At 42.8% G+C, this 14240-nt stretch overlaps 1 protein-coding gene across 2 annotated transcripts in view; it reads right to left on the minus strand.

Annotated features, from left to right (window-relative positions):
- STPG2 (sperm tail PG-rich repeat containing 2) overlaps nucleotides 1-14240 on the minus strand; it is a 623148-nt gene that overhangs the window by 596103 nt on the left and 12805 nt on the right. For both annotated transcript variants that reach the window (XM_059722337.1, XM_059722336.1), the window contains exon 2: nucleotides 8899-9008. In XM_059722337.1, coding sequence (XP_059578320.1) covers nucleotides 8899-9008 — 110 coding nt within the window. The remainder of the gene's footprint in view (nucleotides 1-8898; nucleotides 9009-14240) is intronic.

Raw genomic sequence — 14240 nt, forward strand, 5'->3', positions numbered from 1 at the left:
ATCAAGAGTACGTACGTACGTACGTCCATACATACATACGACGTACGTCCATACATAGCTAATAATAAAACCAACAATTTGAATAGAATTTAGAACTGCAGCAGTAGATTCATAGATGTTAGGGTCAGAAGGGACCTCAATAGATCATTGAGTCCGACCCCTGCATGAGCAGGAAAGAGTGCTGGGTCTAGATGACCCCAGCTAGATACTCATCTAACCTCCTCTTGAAAGACCCCCAGGGTAGGGGAGAGCACCACCTCCCTTGGGAGCTCGCTCCAGACCTTGACCACTCGAACTGTGAAGAAGTTCTTCCTAATGTCCAATCTAAATCTGCTCTCTGCTAGCTTGTGGCCATTGTTTCTTGTAACCCCCGGGGGCGCCTTGGTGAATAAATACTCACCAATTCCCTTCTGTGCCCCCGTGATGAACTTAAAGGCAGCCACAAGGTCGCCTCTCAACCTTCTCTTGCGGAGGCTGAAAAGGTCCAGTTTCTCTAGTCTCTCCTCGTAGGGCTTGGTCTGCAGGCCCTTGACTATACGAGTTGCCCTTCTCTGGACCCTCTCCAGGTTATCCGCATCCTTCTTGAAGTGTGGCGCCCAGAATTGCACGCAGTACTCCAACTGCGGTCTGACCAGCGCCCGATAAAGGGGAAGTATCACCTCCTTGGACCTATTCATCATGCATCTGCTGATGCACAATGAAGTGCCATTGGCTTTCTTGATGGTTTCGTCACACTGCCAACTCATGTTCATCTTGGAGTCCACTAGGACTCCAAGATCCCTTTCCACCTCTGTACCACCCTGCAGGTCATTTCCTAGGCTGTAGGTGTGCTGGACATTTTTCCTCCCTAGGTGCAGCACTTTGCGTTTCTCCTTGTTGAACTGCATCCTGTTGTTTTCTGCCCACTTGTCCAACCTATCCAGGTCTGCCTGCAGCTGTTCCCTGCCCTCCGGCGTGTCCACATCTCCCCATAGCTTTGTGTCATCTGCAAACTTGGACAGAGTACATTTCACTTCCTCGTCCAAGTCACTGATGAAGACATTAAAGAGTATCGGTCCAAGGACCGAGCCCTGCGGGACCCCACTGCCCACTTCCTTCCAGGTTGAAACGGACCCATCCACCATGACTCTCTGGGTGCGACCCTCCAGCCAATTCGCCACCCACTGGACTGTGTAGTCATCCAAGTCACAGCCTCTTAACTTGTTCACCAGTACGGGGTGGGATACCGTATCAAAGGCCTTCCTGAAGTCTAAGTATACGACATCCACCCCTCCTCCTGTGTCCAGGCGTTTTGTAACCTGGTCATAAAAAGAGACTAGATTGGTCAGGCACAATCTGCCTGCCACGAACCCGTGCTGGTTTCCCCTCAGCATAATTTGTCCTGCTGGGCTCTCACAAATGTGAGCCTTGATAATTTTTTCAAAGACTTTGCCAAGGATGGAGGTGAGACTGACTGGCCTATAGTTGCCCAGGTCCTCCTTCCTCCCCTTTTTGAAAATAGGGACCACGTTGGCCCTTTTCCAGTCCTCCGGGACTTGGCCCGTGCGCCACGAGCGTTCGAATATTCCCGCCAGTGGCTCTGCAATGATGTCGGCCAGTGCCTTCAGCACCCTCGGATGGAGCTCATCCGGGCCTGCCGACTTAAAAGGCATCCAGTTCTTCCAAGTGACTCTGCACCATCTCAGGGTCTACGCATGAATGATTAATAATGAATAATAAAGATGAATAATTCCACCACACTGGGTGGTCCCACGTATCAAACAACCTCAATGATTACATTCACCTGGCTATAACACTTTAAAACAGTTTCTCCCCCATAACCCAGGTTGCTTTTCCTCTGATCACACTCCTCTTCCCATAACAATACAGGTTTCCCTTGATTTATGCAGTACATGGGTTCCTGGGGAACAGCGCATAAATCAAATTTGCATAAAATGAACCCACTTTACAATGTAACAAATAGGGATAGGTTCCCATGGCAGTGGGGGAGGGAGGGAAGCTAGGGCTAAGGAAGGGGCAGAGGGATGCCATTCATGGGGCTGAACAAGGCAGCAAAGCAGAGGGAACAGAGCAGCACTCACCCCAGCCCCAGCAGCAGCCAGTGCCAGCATCATGGCACGGCGCAGCCCAGGAGCTGGGGTGATCCCAGGCACAAGGGGACAGGCAGAGCACCGTGCAGCTCAGCAGCTGCAGCCAGGGCTGGGATGAGTGGAGCCACAGCCCTTTCCGCCCCCTCCCCACACAGACTTACCTGCTTGGGCAGGAAGGCATCTATGTTGATTGCATAAGAGCAAATTTACCTTGTATATAATGAATTATGGGTCTAAATATGCTCATTTTACAAGAGTAAATTCATCTATAAAGAACTTGCATAAATCAAAGGAAACCTGTAAGTGTCTGTGAACAGGTTGTGATTGCCAATTCTGTCTCCCTTTACACTCTCCTGCCATGACTTAGATTTAAAGATAACAAGAGAGATTCAGTTATATTGCCCCGCACAAAATCAGTAGAGTCACCCAGGTAATGATTTCTCACACTTTAGCTTTATTGCCCAGCAGGAGATTTGGTGAACAGCAAGAGCCTTGCTAGTTACTTTACTAGCGAGGGAAGTCCAGGCTGCTGATAAGGGTACCGGTGCCAGATGCCTCAAAGATGCATTATAATCATTAGAGTCCTGGTCGCTAATTGCCTCATTAGCACAGCAGGTTCTCTGCCTGCTGTTTATGCCTTGTGCCGGAAGTGGCCCCAGCTGCTCCCTTGCTGCTACACTCGAGGCAGCCATTTTATCCCACCAAGTAGGGGCTTAGTCTAGCTCTTCTAGCCACCTCCAGCCTCAGGGTGCTCTACTTCTCTCCCAGCTTCCCACCAAAGCACTTCAAAGAGCCACGGCTCTTCCCTAGACTCACCAGAGCCACCGCTGTTTCCAGGCAAGTACCTAGTCCCATTGCCGATCCTCCACCATCCAGCATCCTGTGGTCCCAGTGTGCTGCAGTCATGAGTCCGGCTCCTTGCGCTTCTCTCTTCTGAGTTTTGGTTGCCTCATGTAAGTCTTCTGGTGCCCGAAAGCAAAATGCCTATGCCCCACCGCTGAATTTATCCCTGGCCATGGCAGGCTAATCACCCAGCCTTCACCCTGGTGTGATATTTAAAAAAAAAAACAAAAAAAAAAAAAACACACACCTGGTGGGGTGAATTGTCAGGTCATCCTGTCTGGCCTGACTCAGTAACAGGGCTCCCGCCTAAGTCTCTTCTGTTACAATGGCAATACAGCTTTAACTATGCTCCACCACTAGGGAAAGAGTGTGGAAGGTTTGGTAAGCTAGTTGGGAGCTGGAAGAAGCTGCCTGATCAGGCACCTGTAGAGGGAAGTCCTTTGTTTGGACTGGAAAGGCTTGTACTGCAGGGACAGAGGCCTGCAGAGGGAACCCCCTGTTCACCTGTGGAGATGCTAGTGGAGAGAGACAGCCCAGAGAGGGAGTGGGCTGTGAGAATCCCAGATCTGCATGGGTGTATGAGGGGACACTTAACCCCTAGTGTTTGCAGGAGGTGTATTTTTATACGCTGCTCCGAGGAAGGTGGACTCTTTGCTCTTTCTTGGTAATTCAGCAAGAGTCTTTGATCAGCCCCTGCAGGTAATAGGCTTCTTTCTTTAGTTTCCTTCTGAAAAATACACCTCCTGCAAACACTAGGGGTTAAGTGTCCCCTCTCACAACCATACAGCTTTGGGATTCTCACAGCCTGCTCCCTCTCTGGCTTGTCTCTCTCCCCTAGCACCTCCACAGGCGGGGGGGGGGGGTCCCTCTGCAGGCTTCTGTCCCTGCAGTACAAGCCTTTCCAGTCCAAATGAAGGACTTCCTTCTGCAGGTCCCTGATCAGGCAGCTTCTTCCAGCTCCCAACTAGCTTACCAAACCCTCCACACTCTTTCCCTGGGTACCTGTGTCCCTGATTGCATAACTCCAACCCAGATGGGGAATCAGCTTCTCCTCAAATGACTCAAGCTCTTTTCTGTTCTGAAGTCTGCTCCCCAACAAGCCTCAGCCATGTTCCCCCTGCCTGGGGGAGGAAGAAGGGCTGAGACTCTGCCCCTTTCTCCAGGCTGGTGTAACTATCCTACAAGTTCCCTTCCCAGCTGCTTTTCCCTCCCTCAGCTTTGGTCTCCATAGTAGCCAATCGGAGCCCAGGGTTTACAATTGGGGCTCTGGTTACAGTTCAAATCCTCCAATAAAAAACATGCATTGTGCACAGCATACCCTGCATTTGGAAAAGCTATTGCACCTCTGCAAACTTTTTGCCACCTTTCTTGCCAAGTTTTTAGGCACAGCTCACCTACTCAGCTTGCAGCCTAGCAAACCTTTGCAGCTGTTACACATAAGTGGAAGTGAGGGGCCATTTAAGGCCACAGTAGTGTGTGTGCTGGTCCTGTGTGTGGGTTCTGTCCCCAGGGCCAGACTGAAGGGTAACAGGTATATCCCCCACCCCCAAAACAGGTGCCTGCCCCACCCTGGAGCTGGCAGTCAGCCACCCACAGGCTTAATTACATTTGTTTTTGCTTGGATCATAATTGAATCACATAGACCTAGGGCCCCTAGCATATTAGTAAAGTTTCTATTTTCTTTTTAAGCGGAGAAAAATATGTGCTGTGTTATGGAATGATGCAGCACACCACCTGCACCCCCCTTTTCAAAATCCCTGATCCACCCGTGCCCACAACTCTTTCCCCACCTCATGCCCCCTCACCCCATCCTCCACCCCCACCACATGGGCCACAAGATCCCTGAGCCCCTATGGATTACACCATGGCCAGAGGCAGAAGGTAGAAGATAGAGAAGGACAGGGGGATCCTGGAGACCCTGGCACCAACAGCAGGAGCAGTGGAAGGAGTAAGTGTTGGGCAGGACCCCACATACTTGGTTAACTCATTATAGGCCACTGGCTGGACAGCTGTGATCTAGGATACACAAAGACAGGACTCACTAGTGAGATAAGAACAGTACTGGCTACAGAAAAATTAGCTTAGGGAAGAGTAACCCTACTGGAGGCATACCACCTTCAAATTTAATTTGTATTTTCACAGAGAAACAAATCAAAGAGATTGTATCAAAGAGCCTGGATTATTATGTATTGTTTGTGTTTTGCTTTTGCTTGCTTTCTTTCTCTATTATTCAAACAGTTAAGTGTGATTATTTGCTTTCCTTTAATCTTGTGCCCCCTAGCACAGCAACAACACTGACTAAAACAGCAGGAGGCACATCCATAAATTGGAATTAAGACAGAATTAAGATGTAGCCTGCCATTAGTAATTTGGGAGAGAAAAATACTTGATGCTCATACTGGAAAACATCTCTTTCTATCTTAGTGAGAGGAAGAGAAGAGACGTTTATACACTTACCATGAAAACACAAAGTCACTATATTTGGTTGCAAAAACTTCTTTAAAATACTACTTTTTTATTATTTTTAGCTCATACAAGTTAAGAACTAAAGGGAATAACAAAAAAAATTTTGGAGAAAACCTGACAAGGTGTGGAGATTGGCAAGAAGGAAAGAAAATCTAGCTTTCAAAGTGGGAAACTGAGGGCAAGGAAGGGAGACAGAGTCAGGAGAAAGAAGCAAGGATGTAAGAAAGACAAGAAGGATGAAATACAAGATGAGTACATGGCAGCAATTCCTAGCAGTAATTACACATCAGGGAGATAGCAGGATATTAGGTACAAGTGATATCAGAGTCATGGTGAAAAGATCAGTTACTTAGAATGCAAATTACATCACAGGGTCACTGTGATAGGGTCACTGGAATAGCTATTCTGATGTATTTAATCCACTTGTGAAATACATTAAGCTGCAAAAAGGCATTCATACCATGGAATAAGGACATCCAGATAAGGAGTTACTGTAGAATAACTACTGTATACTGTAGTCAGTCTCTAGCTCATGCAGCTAGGATTAAGAATTCAAGTTAGCTCATGATATAAACATATTCTGTTGTTTTTCTATTCTGTTTTAAGGAAAAATAGGAGTGAATTACTTCTGCAGTCTTCATTAAAGGGGAGTTGGACATAAGGTGGCAATGGAATCTCAAGGGAGCATCAAAAATCATCATTATTCAGCAGTAGTGCTGACACTGTACCTGTCAAATACTGACAATATATTTTTCTAGATGCTTTATATATTTCTGTAAAACTTGTGTTTATTTTAATGTCAGAAACAGCTTGCTTTACTTCTGTGACCTGTGTAGTTTCATGTCGTATCTCATTACATCACTTACGTTATATTATGTCAGATTTGACAGAATGCAATGTGGTATGACACTACCTAAATCAAAGTAACATAATGCAATATGACACATCTGGGCAGGCATGGAAGAAAGTGACTTCTTTTTCAAACTGGTTTGCTTGTCTAATTTCTATAGCATCTTCCCCCTGCCACTATTCACCCACAAAAAAAAATTCACACTTTGACTGATAACTAAATATAACTGCTGCCAAAGCAAAACTCTCATATCTATCTACACAGCTGACTTCAAATTACTTTGTGTACAAAGTGAAGGTTAGCATATATAAACTGCTATTTTGAGAATTTTTTTTTCATATAATTTAAAACAGAAGCAAGATTAAACAAGAAGACAAAATATGGGGAAGAGTTCGGAAGAAGCTTTCTGATACGCTTAACCATATTATTATTCAGCATTCTAGCATGAAATTGAGAGCAGTGCCTTTTCCCACTTTGGGTGTGTTCTATAGTCAGTGGGCATGTTTACACAAAATGCTACATCACTATAGCAATGAGCTACTGCGCCATAGTTCATTGCTACAGCAACATAGCATTGCTGTGCACAAACTGTAACAGCTATGCCACTGAGCAGTAGTAGCAATGAGATCGTTGCTACCACGCAGTAGCAACTAAAAATAACTGTACAGCAATGGGACCATACTGTAACATTGGTTACTGCACAGTCATTCAGTACTTGCTTAAGCAAGTACTAAATGACTGCACAGTAACAACTGCATAGCCTACTGCTAGTGTAGACACGGCCAGAAAGCATTAAATGAATCTGCAGTTAAAAAAATCAAAGAGAAATTTACAAGCTATATACCAATAATAGTATAATGATTTTTTTTCTCACTGTAACATAGACATATCCTTTAGAAAATGCTTAATTTGTAATGTAACTATATTATTTTATATACTTCATAATTGCTGACACAAATAGCTTTAAGAGCCATGTTTTGATCTTACTGCAAAAGCAAAATGTAAAACTAAACTGTTAATACCTTTATATTGATGAAGTGTAAAAGATATCTATCTTGCTTGACTTAAGAAGTTTATTATACAGTTAAGCCTGGATGCAAATGTATACTATAGGCATTGCCCTGCTCTGGGGATAATAATGAACAGTACTGTCTCAGACAAGTAGTATCCCTCTGTAACTTCTGGCACACAGAGAACAGCATACTCTTGGCATATGCAGCCAGGTTTACTGACAAAGCCCTCCTTTCCCCTCCTCCCTCCCCTCACAATCACTTACCAGTACCTTGAGCACCTACGGGAAAGCCAAGAGAAGCCAGCTGCTGCTTCTCAGGAGAGCCTCAGGAATTTCTATTTTGTCTATTATGGTGCAAAGATGCTGATCTCAACCTCACACCTTAATGAAGTAGCTAGATAAAATCTCGAATTTTATTTCATCTTTAAAATGTCTTTTTTTACTAGCTTTTTATGTTATTTCAGCAAACATGAAGTTACACAACAAACATCTAATATACAGTGTTTCTAGCCAAATAAAAATTATTTCAGTGAAACTGCAGCTGTTTTCTATTACTGAAGTTCGAAAGGCACGTGCCTAACAGAACATCAAGAAACCTCCCCAGCTTGAGAGAGTTCCTTTAACTTTGCTCTCAAAGGGCACGTCCAGACAAGCATGGACGTTTGGTTCTCCGGGGACAACTTGATTTGGTGTGCAGCAAGTTACCTCATGTGGGGTAGGGGAGGATGGGGCCAGTAACCTTACCTGGGATCATGGGGACCTCCCGGGCTGCAGCAGTGGCAATTCTGCCATGTGGAGCCTGGCCAACAGCTGCAGCGTGGCTCTGGGTGGCCCAGCATTGCTTTTGCCGCGCCTGTGCATGCACTGCTCCACTTTTTTTTTCCCTTGGGTTCTTTTTGACCTCTGGATATTCAGGGGTCAAAAAAACTTACAGGAAAAAAAGTGGAGCAGCACACACATGGACAGTGCTCTGTTGTAGCACAGAGAATATCTGAATGTGCGATATGTGGCACTGCAGACATGTTTGCAGCACCACATACCTCATGGCTGCACTCTTCTGGATGCAGCCAAATGGTTTATCTAGCATTAACTTGAACTAATGTTACTCTTGCTAGGATAATTACTCATTTTTTTTCAAAGTATTCATTGTTCAAACCTTAAGGATCTTAGCCCTTTTAAACTCTGCTCTCTGCTATTACACAGGGAAACAAAGTATCCTGACCTACAAAACAGTGAAAGTGCCCACTACAACTTAAAGTGAGTAACATGAAAATAACAAATGGCTTGGGAATTTAAAAACACTCAGCCATTTAAAAACACTAAGAGAAAGCTGAGTGCTTCATCAAGCACTCAGCAGCACCATGCCTTGGAGACTAGTTTATACATATCCTATTGGGGAAAAAAGTAGAATGAGTATGGGAAAGAAGGCATTCTGAGAGACAGAAGGAGGAAGAGGAAAAGACAGAATTCTAGTCCAGATAGTAAGCTTCCCATTATGTTGTCCCCTCTTCAATGGCCAATTTACTTTTAAGAGGAGAATTCATTAGATATAAATTAATCATGAAAAACACTGCTGACTGTTACTGTTGCAAACTTCAACTATTTTAATTTAATTAAGGCACCTATTGTAGTTTTACCTGTATTTTGGCAATATCGTAGTGTCCAGGTCCTGGAACATTAACATCCGTATTTTGAATAGTAAATGCTAAGTTTCGACTTGTCAAAGAAAGAAATGGAGCATAGCCATCTGCAAAAGGAATAAAAACACACACATTTGATACATACATCAGATTATTCTTCAGCAATCAAAACACTTGGTTCATCTCATTTTTCTACTCTACTAAAAAGACTAGATATATGTAAAGAATGATACATGCTTAAAAGTTTATTTTTAAAGAGTATTCTCAAAATCAGTCTATTTTGAACCTCACACAGCTAATGTAGATTGCCCTAAATCCTCAGGTCTCTGATTGTACTGTATAAATTCATAATTTTTAAGGCTGAAAGGGACATTATCTTCATTTAGTCTAACCTTTTGTATAATACAGGCCATAGAATTTCACTAAATGATTCCTGTATCAAGTCCTCAGATTTAAATGAGCTAGAAATGTATCCAATCTTTACTTGAGGACTGAAAGTTATGTAGAATACAGGAAAGAATTTATTCTTAAGATTTATGTCTTGATCTTAAAACATCCCATGAACTTCCTCCATTCCATTCCGTCACACATGCCATCTCTCTCTACAGAGGCTATAAAGCTAGGGTCCTCCTAATTCTTCATACAATATATCCAGTGTCAGTGAAGGGGCTGCCTCCTTCCCCGCGGCTTTCATCTGAAACTCTCTTTAGTACCTCTACAGTTCACTTGTCTTTATGTCACTTCAATTCTTAACCAAAAAGACCTTTCCTTCTTTACCATTATCTCTTAATTTTTCTCTACCACCAGCATTATTTATTTCTATAAAATGCTTTGAGATGCACTTTTACATAAAAGATAATCTAAAAATCTGCTCATATATTTCCTAGATGTTAAATACTGAAGGAACTATTATGATCTAATAGTTTGACCTACACCACACCCAGAGGTATTAAATAGTGAGGTTAGAAATGCATCAAATTACAGAAAAAATGCTTAAAACCATGTTAATTTCTCTGTAAATATAGTAATGCCTAATTACACTTTTATTTTCAGCTAGGGTTTGCTTTTAAGATTTTCCGCTAGGGTTTTTGCTTTATTCAAATGCACTGCAGTCTCCCACTTCAGATTCATTAATTAGGCTCCCACTAGGTTTTTTTATTTCATTTCTGAGGCAATATAACATGGAGGATGAGCCAAAAAAGAAAGGAAAGGAAAATAGATACTGTATTGCTTTTCTTTACTTTTAATGCCCCTTGCTTGCATTCCTAACATTTTGTTAAGTAAGACCAAGAAAATGGCCTTGAAGGAATAAGACTGATTTGATTTTGAAGGAAATAAAACTGTATATTTAATTAATCTTTTTATAGATAAAATTAGGATATAAGGTTTTATCTAGTTGTAATTAACACACTTCTCAGCTTAATTTTTTTATGTTAGAGGCTGCACCTTGGATGAGCGCAGCAAAAGCAATATAATGAATTTTGTACTTCTGAAATTACCTTCTGATGAGCCTACACTTGACTGTTACAAGAAAATATATCAACTCTGAAGCCACGTTGGTTTTTAATAGCTAGAGATATGCTGCTAGAACAGAGACTATTGTGCATATCTCCTTTAACGTCAAGTTATATCTGAGGTTTGTACATCTGTCTCTAAGATAGCGTTAATTAGACTGGAAGAAGACCGATTCTGTCGCTACAGACAGCTTTCAAGATATGCATATTAAAAAAGAAAAATTGCCTGATATCCCCACATGTATATAGCCCCAGCTACAGAACTTTGCTCTTGATAAAAACAACAAAAATGAAAAATCAAAACTATCCAGAGAGACTCGATCTCTTTTACTTGATACAAAAGGAATAAAAAATATTTCTATTAAAATATGTCAAAGCCCAGCTGCACACTGAATTCTACAAAAAACCTCACATTTGTGTTAAAGTGGAATAGAGAATTAGATAAGAGGTTTTTCTAAATTCAGGCCCATCATTTAAAAAAAAACTGTGGTATGTCTGCGGTTCCCACAGAACCTTGCACTGCAGGATTTGCAAGATTTGCTCCATACACCCTCTCCAAATTACAGTAGCAGCTCCTCTGACAGAATTCATTGTGCTTTTGCTTATAGGAGTTAATCTGTAAGGGAGAGCTCAAGAGAGCAACCCCAATTAGTTTACTGATTAAAATTATCATACTCAATAAGATATAGATCCCTGTCTATCATGCAGAATGAGCGTAGAAATATGTGAACTAGTGCCCACAATTCACAGTTCAATTCTGTGAACTAGTTCAGAACTAGCAGAAGAAATCTAGTCCCAGCAGTGCTCAGCTCAACATAGACCATTACCCTGCCAAGTAGTCGGCCATGTAGACACATCTATGAGTTATGTGCTACGAATTGAAAAGGAGTAAGCTGCGCACAACTGCAGCTCTGTGACGGAGACAGCTCAACACAGTTTTAATACCACCTCTATTTATACCCCATTTATTAACACCTTATAGAACATAGTTTTTTTTACCTGAAACCTCAGGCCTTTTTTTCCATCCTACTCTACATCTCTTAAAGACAGCAAATTACAAAGACATTTTCACAACTTCACAATATCCTATTCTGTAGAGAAGTTCTGAACAAGGCTATATATAAATTCTGACTTTCTGCCATCAGTACAGTGTGTGTGACAGCTCAACTACAGACACGTTTCCCTGGAAGAACTTAGGGTGAGTGTAAAGTGTTCTGGGAATAGAGGTCACATAACTCCACATACGTAGAGGGTAGAAGTTTATTTTTATTCTTACAGCTGTATGAATACTTTCAATGAATACATAGAGGCATACAAAGCTGGTTAGCACAGGGATAGTGGTCTCAGCCTTCTTTATACTTGAGCTGCACCTGCCCCCCCCCCCCCCAACAGATCAGAGGCACCTTTCAGAAAACGCTGGCACGGAGGATCCACCTGTTTTTTGCCTCCAGAAAAAACAGCGGGGCGATTCCTTGGGGGCAGACAACTGTGCCAGGCCAAATGCTTCGGAAAGCCACCAGCTCCTCTCTGAAACGGCTGGCTTTACCCATCAGGTTGCCACCCTGTCTGAGTCTATTCCGGGAGGTTTCATCACATGATGTAATGACCGTAACGACCCGAGGTCAGGAGCAACAGCACATGACCATTACATTTGAAAAACCTGCCAGACTACTGCATAAACCCGAGTCGACTTTTAATATTTCTTTGAATGAATGCCCTATCACGTATCTCCCGGGTGACTCTCCACAGTTTCCTGGTGATTTACAGCTAATTCCTGGAGACTCCAGGAGGGTTGGCCCTATTTACCCCAGGGCCCACGCAGCACAACCTTCACACTGCCTGGGGGGAGATGCCCGGGTGCACCGTCCTAGTAGAGAAGCCCTGGCAGGCGGGCGCCCACAACCTCGTGGGACCACGGGCCGGATCCACGTGGGCCCGGGCTGTGAGTGCCCCGCGCACGCAGGTGCCACCCTCGCCGGGCGCAGGCGGTACCTGTGCTACGCGGCTCGGCGGGCGGCAGCCGGTAGGAGCCGGGCCCCACATGCGGCTCCGTGCCGCCCGCGGCCCGCCACAGCGCCCGAGCCGCCCGCTCGTACATGCCGCCGGGCCCGCGCCGCCGCCGTCGCCATGGCAACGCGGTCGCCCCACCGCCGTCACCATGGCAGCGCGGGCCGCCATGCCCCGCCCCGCCGCCGTCACCATGGCAGCGCAGCGGACGCCTCCTGTTTGCCCAGAGCGACTTTCAGTGCCTAAGAAACTGGCGGGCGGCGCGCGGCGCGCACACGTGCGAGGGGGAATGTGGGTATGGCACGGCGGGGTGGGCTCTCCCGGACGAGTCCGAAGGGAGGAGACTAAAATAAACCATAAAATGCCTTCTGTGTGTATGTTATACCTTATGTTATCTGCCACATGGTATATATATGCCATGTGTGCATGCACCATGTTACATATATATGTATACACACACACACACACACACACACACACATACATATATACACACACCTATACACACACACACATATATATACACACATCTCTCTCTATATATACACACACATATATACATACATGCATTATACACACACACACACACACACACACACACACACAGAGCAATAATAAATGCCATTCATGTATGTTTGTATGTACACACTCATATAGGACATATTATACAGCATATTTTATTGTTATACATTTTATTAAAAAGATGCCATATAAGCTAATGTAGACTATATACATGTATAAATATGGCATAGAAGCTATGCCATAGATTATATTATATTATATTATATTATATTATATTATGCAGCAATATTTTATGTCTTTATATATGCCGTGTATGCCACATATAAATGCAAATATGAAATAAGGCACCTATAAATAAAATATATAACAATAAAATATGCCATATAATACATGCCTTATGTAGATACCTGTGTATACACACCTATATAATAATTTATAATACCTATACGTATGCATATATAATTATATATTATTATATAGCATAATTTATCGTTTTTAATGCTACTCTGGCACAATTTCTGAAGTACTAACAATTGCTTTTTTTGCTTTTTTTTTTTTTGTACGCTCTAATCTGTGGTCAGAAGACAGAAATGTAGCAGTATACATGTTTGCATGTTTCCCAAGAAATGTACAAGAATGTTCTCATGCTAAGTACTACCCTGGAAATTTATTAGTTAAGATGTTATCGACTTGGTATTAACTGTGGACATACCAAAAAGGCAGAATACATTTGTTATTTTATTCCAAACTTGGAAAATATTAAAGAATCATTTTAGCATTTCATTCAGATAGGAGATTATATTCCAGGTTGTCCCAGTGCTTGAAGGCAAGGAGATGATATGAAAGATTCACCTCATAACAGCAGTACATCCATCTCTCTTCCTCCACATAAGATAAAATTTTTATTAAACAATTTCAATGATCGAAGGTCTGTTAAAATTCCAAATCTCCATTAATAAAGAGCTAGCGTTTTCTGGGTTTTTCCTTAGCTGTTTCAACTTCCACCCTTAGACTTCCAATTACAGAGAAGTAAGACTGGAAGGGACCTCAAGAGATCATCTAATCCAATGCAGACTTCAACAAATTTTCACCCAAACTGGATTTAGCCCCAAGTCTGCGTTATGCCAAAATGTAAAATAAAATATATGACTTTGAATAACATGATAAACTATAACATCGTGCTGTAATGATACTTTAAATTCTCAATAGAATGAGGAATGTAACAGTAGATAAGGCATTCTCAATTAATATACATATAGAAAAATATTATTATAAAATGTAATATTAAAGATTTAT

Source organism: Alligator mississippiensis, chromosome 2 (assembly GCF_030867095.1).
Source record: "Alligator mississippiensis isolate rAllMis1 chromosome 2, rAllMis1, whole genome shotgun sequence".
NCBI classification, from domain to species: Eukaryota; Metazoa; Chordata; order Crocodylia; family Alligatoridae; genus Alligator; species Alligator mississippiensis.